Source organism: Petromyzon marinus, chromosome 21, assembly GCF_048934315.1.
Source record: "Petromyzon marinus isolate PM22_M1 ecotype Great Lakes invasive population chromosome 21, UKy_Petmar_22M1.pri1.0, whole genome shotgun sequence".
NCBI lineage: Eukaryota > Metazoa > Chordata > Hyperoartia > Petromyzontiformes > Petromyzontidae > Petromyzon > Petromyzon marinus.
The window spans coordinates 12,363,165-12,375,231 of record NC_133687.1 but is presented as its reverse complement, the minus strand read 5'-3'; the positions used below and the strand labels follow the sequence as shown (position 1 = coordinate 12,375,231).

Genomic DNA, 12,067 nt, shown 5'->3' with positions numbered 1-12,067 from the left:
ACCTCATAGCCGGGTCAGCTAGCCCCGCTTCTAGCAAGCGACGTGGCCCGATTATGCGGTGCTGGTCGGAACAGCCAGGCGGCCGTGGGAATTCAGGCCCAGAACACTCTCTGGGAGTATTAATCTAGCCAATTTGACTTTTAGCGGTCGTGGAAACATGTTTGCCCAGTGATGATATCCACATACCGTAAGAGGTACTGAACAAATTGAGTCCCGAGTTAATTTTCTTTGTTAATGTCCATATTTTATCAATGTCATTGAACATAGTAATAGGCACTGATAGACGCATATTTGAAACTAGTCATCGTACTTCCCGTTCAGGAAAGTAAATGGGCTTAAGCAGGACACATCATAGCGAGAAGTGACGCGATGATGGCCGATGGACGAGGCCGGTGATGGAACGCCAGCCAAAGGAGGGAACGCGCCCAAAAGGAAGACCGCGATGGAGATGGGAGCTTTAAGATCAGCTGATCTGCAGGAGTGAGGTTATATTGTGGCATCGTACGTCTCTAAGGGATGGCGAGGGCATGAGGATGAGGGGAGGGAATGGGGATTCAGCTCGCAGCGGATAGACCATGACTGACGATTCATTATCAGAGGGCCATGGGAACACTCCAAGCAGAGGGCACGCGTGCATAGTGCGGATGGGTAATTTTATTTTATTTTGATCTTTTCGCGTTCGTTACAGGTTTCTCACAAAACTCGCACAGTCGTCGGCGTTGACCCGTCGACGTAGCTCACATTTTAAGGCGTTCAAAACGGTGGGGCCAGGAGCCTCAAATAGAACACCCGTGTTCCTTGCGAAGTCTTGCCAAGAGTAAACAGGGAAAAAAAAACGATCAACACAAAATACTCGTCGTATGAACCGTCTTAGTCTTGTTAAGTGTCATGAAACCTCAACGCTCAAACCACAGACAGTTTACCGTTAACTTGAATTTTACAGCGAGTTTTTAAATGACAGTGACTGTTTTGGGTTTTAATTCGCAAGGTTGTGCTGAGAATTATGGCTTCTTGCTTGAACCACTCAAAAAGCTTCCTACAAATCAACGATTAATCTTGTAACGAGCAACGCACATTCACAAAACACGCTGTTACTTAACGACGACAGTTTATTTTATATGCGACCAAGTCGAAATATACGATGCCCAAAACAGCTTTGTTGATGCTATTTTCCCCTCATTGTGTATCCGAATTCAATGCCAGGCGTCATGTTACGAGACGATTGATTCTCTCCGATCTCTCGGGCGAGCAGTGCAACCTGGGATATCACAGTGGGAACGGCCAACAGAAGCGGATATCATAGAGCTACCTTTGAGATCCCTTCAAGTGACCACGAGTCCACACACACAGTAGAGCGCAGCACTTACAAATTACTCTGCATGAGATTGAAATTCGTCGCATGGCATTAAGACCAATATTTATTATTCTTAGAGTTGCCATTAAGCCAAATTATGTGGAGAGCCGAATTCAATGAAATTGATTTTTTGTGCAGTCATTCGTGACCGGGGTGAGACCGCAAACTCACTTGCACCTGAGGAACTTTCATCGCACGCACTGCTGACTGGAATTGAACCCAGGGTCATCGGGGTGCCCACCAAATAAATGTGGCCCACCAAAGCATGCTGATGTCGAAGCCTCTGGCCACCTCCTTTTCATTTAAAAAAAAATATTTTTTTGCTTTTAAACAGAATATTTCTGGGAGGCTCAACGAGTCGATTTTATCAGCCTCACGCACATTTGCAGTGAGCCATGCCCAATGGCTCACTAGCCCCACCTATGCAGTTGAGTGGCCTCACTCTCTATGACACTGGCCCTGCGATACTGCTCATAGCGCTCCGTTAACTCCTCAGCCAACTCCACTCAAGAGTCCGGTAGCTCCGTCGTTTTGCCAGTTGTCATGTTTCAAAAGCACGAGGCCAAACCCTTTAAAACTAGGTGGGGCGGGGGGGGAACAAAAAAATCGTAATCTTTGCAAATGTTTCAAGACACTGTGGGACATCCTTTTTAGAAATCAGTACCGTCCTGGGCCAAACCAGCAAGTTGGGTAGCTTCACCAGGAGTAAAACCGATACAGTCTGTTCTCCTATAATGCGTATTTTCATGTCAATTGGATATAATGCGATTTGAGTTAACGGAACTACACCGCGCGAGTAGGAATAAGCGGTTGTGCGGCTGCCTCGGCCTAGCATCACACAAGGCGGGATGCTGCTGGGTGCTTCGAGATGCTACCCACGTGCCCCAGTCTTTGTTCAGCCTGCATACGCATCTCACGTGCTATCATGGACTGTGCTTGATATTTATTGTATCGCGATTTTTTTCACCACGGGGTGGTTTTCAGGAACGCAACTACCACGTTATAGAGCAGACTGTACCCAATTATTCTGTGACATCCACACAAGTGTTTTGCCGTAAAACTATCTACAAAGCGCACGCTATCAAAAACCTGCTAAGTCACAGGATACGTCGACGCTAGCTCGTTTGAGAGGCTGGTTTACGTGAGGCTACACACCCTGTCATTGATTACGCACCACGTCATTGGTTACGCACCACGTCATCGATTATACACTTCGCAAGACTACCCAGAGGTGGTGGTAGCGGTGTACTTTAAGGCAGCATCTTGCTCTCTGTTTACACATGACGCACAAAGATAAAACTTCCCGAAAATACTTTAACCACTGTCATCATTAGCAGACAGTGCCCTATGACAAATAAGTGACATACTGACGTCGGCAATAGCCCTTCTTCTGAGCAAATAAGGCATGAGATTGAGAGTTATAGCTGCGAACGATTTTGCGAAATAAAAATCTCAAGACGGTGGAAAGTTACGCTCCCGTTTGAAATAACAGATCGTTTGAATTTAGCCGAAGTTTAATCTTAACGTATAAAAAAATGACACGAAAGGATAAAAACGCAATGAACATAAAACTGCCTACTTGGCATGTCTGCAAAGCAAAGCAAAAAAAAAAGACACCTTCGGTATGTGACGTAAATACAGAAATAGTGGCAGACTTAAAAGGTTGTTCCGGAGATAATTGCAATTGTTGAAAAACTTCTGGCTGTTCTTTGGCAGCAGTCGACTAATCACCAGCAGCGTCACGAGTCAACATTGCAAAAGGTTGGTTCCAAAATTGCTTCAATGACTAAAGTTCAACGTTTAAAACCAGGCGAAGAACACACCCGAGATGATATCTCCCTGTTGTTTCGAGGAAGAATATGGGCTGAGGAATTTAGATACAAATAAAACATCGAAGTATGCTGGCAATAAAAATCACATTCTCCCTTCCACTTTTGCTCTGAAGATGGGCCGATGCCAAAACTTAACATTATCTGTATCTGATTTTCACTTATAATCCAGTGATTTGAAATGACAACTGAACGCCGACACAGCAGCCCATTTAGGTTCTGTGTTTTGGACCATCCCACTTTTATTGTTACTAAGAAAAGCGTATTTAAAGAGAGTAATCCGTTACAATGATTGTCAAGGCAGCCACTTTAAAACTTTTCTTGACATCACCCGGGGCGTAATTTAATAACAGAATGTCAGACATCCGCCGACCAATTACCCTGCCACTCCACGTTGAGTATTTGCGCACGGTATCACTGTCACTTTCGGTTCACGTCCACACACCCCTCCCTTTTCACACGTGTGCCTAAACCTCAGTTCAGTCCCCAGCGAGTCGGATGTGACTTTGTAATTTGCCATTATCAGACCCCACGTGCCACGCAGCTGTGCAGTGCATTAATGGTATCAATGAACACATCATCAGTGGGGCTCCGAATTTTTTGGTGGCACCAGCGATGCTAAGAGACAAGTAAAAGTTGTTCTCAGTTACAGAACAATGTCATCGGTGTTATGGTGCTAGCATAATTAGATATTTCGACTGCATCAACCCGTGCTGGTGTTTTTGCTTTGTCTTGTCTCCTCATGACACCACTGTTAAAGTATTTCCAGCATCGATTCTCCTTAAGCCCGCAGGGGTAGAGGAGCGTGGAGTTATGATTGTCAGTGAGCAGGCTGAGAAGAGTTGGAAAGGATCATGATTAGTTAATTAATCGGCGACCGCACGTCGCCCGCCGCGGGACATTTCACGAAACGAAAGCTTAGTAAACGTCCCAAACGTTAAAAGTCACGGGAAGCAAATGGGGTTCATTGTTTTTGCTACATGTGCGCACGCAGAATTAAAGCAAAGTTCGATTAAAAAAGTCAAGCCCTGGACGTGTTTGTGCCCGCGTTCCACGCGAGATCTAAGCGGCGATGTAACGTGTACAATAAGGATTTGAACTCTTAAAGGTAATCCTAGAATCAAACACGAATCAAACTGCCAAAGTTTGAACGCCTTACTAGCCTGCAGTGTAGAAGGTGTGGCGCAGTGATTGGCGCACTGCACGATGACTCTAATGACCGCAGTTCGATATCCGACCATAGCCAACGTCGGTGGCGAGTGCCGTTCAAACCGGTCCTGGGCTCCCCTCCGCCCCCTTTCACAAACCCACATTGGCAAGTGTGGTGAAGTATGGTTACGCAATCCACACGACTAACAACAGCATGACACAGTGTTATAAAATATTATTTTTTAAAAACATTCCAGTCTTGAGACCGTATTTCAGACGAATTGTTGTGTCCAGGACATATTGGTCTTAGAACAAATCTGCTTCCCACGCTACTAATATGAGCTGGGGTACAAATCCCATAGCAGTGGTCACTCAGTATCACCTTCTCTAGTCAGATAGTCTACTTTGGTCTGAATTCCAAACCATTCATTTGGGGTACAACAATTCACCCACCCCACTTGGCCCAGGGGTTCAATGAGAATTGTCAAAATTCACGATTGCAATTCGATTCAATATATCGTTAGTTTTTGTTCTGCTGTATTGTGAAGTAGCGACCACTAGTGGCTCCAGGGGTCACGTGAAAGCAATTCCACGCAACACACAGGAATCATAAAATGTCGATTCACGCACACGCATTGTTTTGGTGCTTGTTGCGAGCTTAATCGATATTAATCGCTAAAATTATGCATCGTTATACCCCGTGCGGATGATATTCCGAATTCATAGCAGTCTTCGTCTGTTTCACGTGACATGGTGCCTCCCTGAAATTCCAAACTTTCTAAGCACAAAATTCGTAGAGAAAAAATACTATTTATTTACAAAGAAAATAGCTCGTCGCAGGCCATCACACTGTGGACAATGTGGCACCGCGGTCGCCACGAAGGCGGCGGGTGAGGGCTGGGGGTTAGCGGACCTTTGTGGAGTTAAACGTACACAGCGGGGGGGACGTCACGCTCTTGTACGGTCAACGTCTCGACGACGTTTGGATAAACGCGCAGGCTGAAATGCCAAGTGCGCGAGTGAAGAGAAGAAAACTCGCCGTCCACGTGCTCGTTTGACACTGCCCCCCCACCTCGCCAACATCGGGTTTTAACCCTTGCGGAGCATTGCGAAAAAGTAAACTCACAATGGCATTTACAGTAAAAAAAGAGAGTACTACTACTACGGCTTACTCGAGTTAAAATATACATCAATAATGCTGCGATTAAAACGTAGTGCCAAAAAAAGTGGTATACAACAAGGGTCTAAAAATGCCGTTAAGCAAGTGTTTATCAATAAATAATTTAAAACGTATGTAGTCTATTCGAGGAAAATACTCTACAGCTCAAATGTCAACACAAAGTAAAATGACAAAATCTGAAGTGTCGGTGCGATCGCTGGATCTCGTGTACCACACGTGCCACCCCAGCCTAACCTTGCAGTGAAGAACCACAGGCCACTTGACGAGGATGTGATAATAACCCAATGTCCAACGGGGCCTTGGTCACCCTTGAGAGACTTTCATTCTCAAGGAGCTCTCAGCTGGCTTTAAGTCATCTTATCTAACCCACTTAGCAATTACACTCAGTGACTGCTCGTGAATCAATCAGCCGTGACTTTAACAGAAGAGCCGCTATCCATCCTCATTCCCACAAACGGGTACCTCACGAAGTGGACAACGTATACTTTCAATTGTAAAAAAAATATATAGTGCCGTCCACACCGATGCCAGGCAACCAACTGCCTCGGGATTTTAAGCAAGACTTTTATTTAGGAGTCGCCCCAATATATTGGCGACATTCAACTAGTCTGAAACGAGAGTGTCGCAAGACGACACAGCCTTAAAATCGAACCGGTGAGTTCAAATAGCAATGGCAGGTGGGCATGGCTTCTTCTGCAAGGGTAGGCCCGGCAGCGATAGCGTGCGGTTGCTATTTGTCCAGCGGAAGGTGGGCGAATGTTTATATTTCTCCCACAGGTGAGGTACATTGACCAGGCAAGGGGCCTGCTCTCTACGCAGGCCATTGCCACCCGAGTGGGAAGCGCCACGTCAGTGATTATAGCAGCGGCGTTTCTCAACACATTACAGTGATGAGATCCTAATGCTGTGGTTGATTGTTCCGTCTTAGAAACAAGAAGCAAAGTTCCCCTCTGCAAAGCCCAAGAGGTGTCACGATAGGGGCATAAAAAGTAACTTTACAAATAATTCTGAGCCAAATTGCTAAACAACCGATACAGAAAAGTATTAACTTGTATGTTGGAATGTTTAGTATGAACCGTGCAAAAAAGAGTACATCGGATGCGTCTCAATAAACATGACTGCTAGCGTAAACACAAAAGCCAAAGTTAAAACTGCAACAGGAAAAAGTGAAGGAGTCATTTTTTTTCTTTCAGCAAACAACACCCTGAAATGCCGCGGACGCTTTTCTGCAAACGCTTTTCTCGGCCACCAGCACGGGCGTAGGCGGTACGCGTTCGTGGTGGCACACCGTGCGTTAGTGCTATATTTATTTGTCTTAACAAAATAAACCTCCTCTCTTTTTTGTTCCCCTCCAAACGATTCTAGTGCAACCCGTGCATAGGAATGTAAACGGTGGCGGACTTTTGGGTAAAATCACGTGGTAGACAGTCGGTAGGGGTTATATTAAAAAGTTTTGTACACAATTCTGCGCCCCGAATTGGGTCTTTTTGTTAAGTCAAAAGTTAAGTTCCTCTAGTTTAGGGAAGACAAACGTGACGTTTTGGCAGGAGGAATGCCCAACTACTTAGGAAAATGTTTAGGTTGAGAGAAAGAAGGGCACTTCTGCAAATTAGGCATCCTCACAGTCAACATTTCAAAATGATCCAAATGATAAAGGGGAGCAAATTTGAAGGTAATTATCTGTATCTTATAAAGTATGGCTTATTTATGGTTTAATACACACACAACGGAATGCGGCATGATCGCCGTTCCACCATGGATTCAAGTCAATTCATCTTGAGTAAGTCCAACACTGTGGTATGTTATGACCATTTATCCATGATTAAAATAGGCGGACAAATATTTTAGCTCAATCAAGAGTCCTAATTGGTTAACATTCTGTATCACTCCTTGTTACACGTCAAACCTTTACAAGCTGCAGGGTTTACATGAAAAATCGCAAACGTTTCTTGAATGCATGATTCGACGCGTGTCGGGTAACCGTACGAATCTATTTCAGATTGATAAATATAGGCATCGTGACTTGCCTATTGACGAGCCAAAAAGCATGGGTTGTGGGTGGTCGGGTACTGCCGAGGAACCCAACTGGCATGGCATGGCTACACGGTCACACGCACAATTATGGGCGGCACACGAGGCCGGCAAGCCGTGCTTTTACGACCCCTCAGCTAAAGCGTCTGGGTGCGCAGTGCTGAGGTGGAAGGGCTCGACTCTCCAGTTGGGAAAGTCACAAATTCAATTCCTGGACAGGGGTAAACTGGGCGCATCGTTCCTCCAGGAGTGTGAAATGAGTACCCCTTTGCACGAGTCTATTCTATGGAGAGATTGGACCCCGCCACAGGAATATGGAATTTCCACAACCGAGCATCGCCCGAAGCTCGTTTGAGCTGGGAGACACCTTGAAGTCGGTACGGTTTTACTGACCCGCTGCTCATCCCCTCGAGTGAAACCCGAGTCCTACGTACGGATGCCCACCTCCACCCCACACCCCCCCATTCTCCAGTGCTCCAGTGTAACAGCACGCGCTCTCATTTTCCACCCCCACCCCCCCTACCATGTATTTCTAAACCACATCTTAACCCCTCGCCCCTTCCGCACTCTCTACAGCAGATATTCATCTATATTTAACACGTAATGAAATTACCGATTGTTAGTGTTTTGTTATTGTTGCATGGCATTGTGAAATTATAACGCCCGTACACGTGGCAAAAACAAACGTGCACCTCTCAGTCTGCAGCTCTCTCATCTCTCTTTTCTATCCGATCTAGTTGTCTCACTAATCTGTCTCTTTACGTAAAGGCAGTTGGGGAGCCCTGTGCTGACGTAACTCGCACGTGGGAACACTTTCGCCTGCGGAGCCGTCCGTCGGCTCCAGTGACGACCCGCTGGGGTCGTAATGCACGGACGTCTCCAAACTATGGTGCGAAGCCATGCTCAGCTGTTCGTCCGGGACCCCTCTGCTCTCTCTCTGTCTAGTCAGGCTAGTGCAACTCGTACATGGGGATATCGAGCTCCAGGGTGGCGCGGGACATGGGTCGCGAAGACACCGACGTCGGCCCGGCGGGGAAGCTGCCGGTCGTACGATGGCTCTGCCGCGTGCTGCGCCCGCAAGCCTCGGCCGGGCCGGCGCGGCCACTCAGCCCCAGCGCCTCCATACCCAGCAGCGAGCCCAGCGCGAGCGGCGCCGGCGGTAGTGGCGCCGGCGGCAGCGGGCGGCAGGTGCAGTACCACATGGCGAGGCCCCCCGCGGCCGCCAGCAGCCCCGCGCAGGCCGCCAGGCACACGGGCACGGCCTCGCCGGGGCGCCAGCGCGCGTCCCCCGAGACGTGCGCCCGGTTCAGCTCGTCGACCGACAGCAGCGCCCACAGCGCGGGCGGCAGCACCAGAGCGCTCGCCAGCAGGTACAGCACCGACGCCACCACCTGGCAGCCGCACGGGTTGAACTGGCAGCACTGCGAGTGGGATGTGGGAAGCGGGAACGGAGGAAGAAACGTTCATGGTCATGGCCAGCAGCTGAGATTGTGTCAGCATTGCAAGGTGAAGGAACACATATAGATGCCGTGATTACAATAAAAAAAGGCCTTGAACTACCCTCTTCCTACCTTGGAGTGAGCACACCCGACTCCATGTCCCGTCCTGCTCTGTCTCATACCTGTTGCGCCTTCTTCTTCTTCCTCTTCCGCTTGGAGCTGAATTCTGACGAGGAGGAAGAGGACGTCGACGACAAAGATGTGGAGTCTTCGTCCTCACCATAGAGTCGGCCGCTACGCCTCCCGCTCCGGCAGAGCACCACGGCGCCGCTCACGTTGAGCGCGAGCGCGACGAGCGCCACTAGGCAGGCGGTCGGCACGCCGAGCTGCAGCAGGCGCAGGTCGAGCGAGTCGGTTGCTATCGGCCACGCGGAGTCGCGGACCACGCAGCCCGGGCTCCCTCCGCCATCCACGCCCTCCTTTCCGCTGTCGGGGCCAAACCACGCGGCCGCCCACGACACCACCCCGCCGGGGACGTCGCCCTCGTACCCGGCGCAGCGAACCCAGAGGCCGTGGCGCACCACGATGGAGCGCTTCGTCGGGTCCACGAGTATCAGGTCGCGCCACGACGGCATGAGGGCGGCGGCGACGAGCAAGCAGAGTGCCGCGGCGCCGCACAGCGACCACAGCACCAGGAAGCAGCCGCCACACGACATCGTCGCGGCGGCCAAGGCGATGATGGGGCAGACGCAATGGCAACGACGGTGGTGTTGCGGTGGTGGTTGCAGTGGTGGATCGTATCGGAAGGCGACCGGGGCTCAGCCTGGCTGAGATCTGATTGATGAGACGGTGGTTTCGTTTTATTTCAGAATGGTTTTGAAAATGTATCGATTTTATGGCTTCCGTTTATTTTCAACCTTACCTCCTAAATTACGTCTCAGAGGGACCAACTCGGTCGAGTTGTGTTTGTAGCAAATTAAATTTCCCTGCCGCTCGGTTCTGAGATTCCTGATTTAAAACCTTCTCATCCGAATTAAACATCAATGGCTGCTTTGCTGCATGAAAACATTTAGACTGCAGTCAAAAGCCTCTGACGGATTCAGCGTATTTTCTTTTTAAAAAATGTGCAGGTCAGAGTAAGTGTTCTAAAACAACTAAAATGAATTGTGACGCCTTAATGACGCTGTCGAAAAGAGGCGAGGGGGGGGGGGGATAAAACCACCTCAACTACTCCTCCCTTAGTTATGGCTAGATCCAGGAAACTGCCCTGGGCAGATGAACTCACAAAAACAAAACAAAAAAACGCGTGCCCCCTGTCACTAATGACGGTGGCTATGAGCTCCCATCACTGCTGGCCATGCACCACTGCTCTCTGTGGCTAAAACAGGCGCTTATCGGGGGACCCATGGCTTTATGATCAGGGATCTTATTTCATAGTCAAGACAGGAGTTTGCACTTCTGGAGATCAGCCAGCGGCGGTTCATGGCCGTGTGAAGACTTTTCAAACACGTGTTATGTACGCGCAAGAGATATATCATAAAAGACTTTGGTAATTCTGTAGTAGGACCGGTACATCCGAGTCGCTTTATATTTTAAAAAAAATGTATGCATACACAAGGACGAGCAAGGTGCTGAGAGGACAGATGGCTGGCTGGCTGCTGATCGGTGGCTGTGCGTGCTGTTCACGACACAGCCGGACTGTCACGGCGCTTGTGAACTGGCCGCTTAGGTCGGAGACAGGAGGTTCAATTCCCACTACCCCACACTGCCCTGCTCAGTACGAATGTCCTCCACCCCCCTCCCCCCCCCCGTCACCGTCACGTTATCATCGTAGAATCAACAGCAACGACGGTAAAACCACAACTTTGAATGAGTGCTGCTTGTTGCTGTCCGTTGTTGGCAACCGGGAGTGAAATGCCACGCACGGGTGGGAGATGGGATCCAGTCGACGTCACCGTCAGTCAATCAGTGAGGTGGCCACGATGTCCCTCAGAATAAAGAAAAAAAACCTCCACTCTGAATAGACGCATAACAAACAAAAACACACAATAACAACACGAGTTAAACAGCAACTACTACAAGCCGGCTAATAAGGAATCCCACTGGTTGAATCAAGATCACTAAAGTGAGTGACTAACGCACGTCGCGGCAAATCCATCGCTATCCGACATTCCAAAGATAACGATTCCGGCGCCGAAATCGCCTCAGTCAAAACATTTTCCGAGTCATACGCTCGTACCCCTGCGTGCGCGATATCGATCGATACCAATATAGATTACTTACATTAACACCCAGACGGCTATCGACTATTTCAACGTACGCGCCCGTAGTCTATAAACGCACGGACCGTGGATAACAAAGAATCGATCCCTCAGCGAGAGGTTTAGTAATCGTGACGATGTTGACGATTTGAATCAAAGAGGCACAATTATCGACTAATGATGTAGATACGTTAAAAACAAGTGTTACGAATGCAATAACATAGTCGAGTGTATTCATTTATTTTCATTAATTAAAACAAAAAAATTGGAACTCAAACCTCGGGCCCGCGCTAGTCTGGCCGACAGTAGCGACGCGCGTTCCCGCCTGGATTGTTTTCACCTTCGTTCAAACTTAGAACATTAATCGATCGCTTGGAACACAAACGCGACGCGGAAAAAAATAAAATAAAGGAGGTCAAACAAACGTTAAATTTGTAAAATAAGCGTACGGGTTTCAAAGCGAAAATAAAGAGCGAAAGGTGAGACCCGCGGTAACGTGAAGCCCCCTAAACGCGGCGCCACGATTGGCCCGATCGCATCACGTGGTGCAAGTTTTAGACGATACCAAGTGGAAGGTAAATGGAGGGGGGAAGGTAACGGTTTAATTCAGAGGGGGTAGCTGAGGCTGCGGCGTGGATACCGTGCAGGAAAAATGTGGAATCTTCGTGACGACAAGACCATAGCTGGCAACTCGTAAGGTTTATCCCGTATTCTTGTACAGGGAAATTAGCGTTTCAGGTCCACACGGCGTACAGCTGTTTCAATACGGGCAACAACAAAATATGTCTTCTTTGGTTCTTTCGATAAAGTCACGTAGAATGAGA

The 12,067-nt window shown here is 48.4% G+C and overlaps 1 protein-coding gene across 2 annotated transcripts; it reads right to left on the bottom strand.

The window, feature by feature from the left end:
- Positions 1-636: 636 nt before the first annotated feature.
- CLDN12 (claudin 12) lies at positions 637-11,827 on the bottom strand. 2 transcript variants are annotated; one of them, XM_032957961.2, is made up of 3 exons: positions 11,522-11,825; positions 9,165-10,998; positions 637-8,964 (listed from the first exon to the last, which is right to left on the bottom strand). In XM_032957961.2, exons 2-3 carry the CDS (start codon positions 9,696-9,698, stop codon positions 8,494-8,496), a joined length of 1,005 nt encoding a protein of 334 aa, XP_032813852.1. In that variant the 5' UTR covers positions 9,699-10,998; positions 11,522-11,825; the 3' UTR covers positions 637-8,493. The 2 variants fall into 2 exon arrangements, with proteins under 2 accessions (XP_032813852.1, XP_075924716.1); XM_076068601.1 differs by having other exon boundaries at positions 9,165-11,827.
- Positions 11,828-12,067: the final 240 nt, after the last annotated feature.

What these genes read in the sequence shown, in the direction of transcription:
- CLDN12 (XM_076068601.1), bottom strand. Translation starts at nt 9,698, where the DNA reads ATGTCGTGTGGCGGCTGCTTCCTGGTGCTGTGGTCGCTGTGCGGCGCC. An exon ending in AGAAGAAGAAGGCGCAACAG is followed by an intron (nt 8,965 to 9,164) that starts GTATGAGACAGA and finishes TCCCACTCGCAG; the next exon opens with TGCTGCCAGTTCAACCCGTG.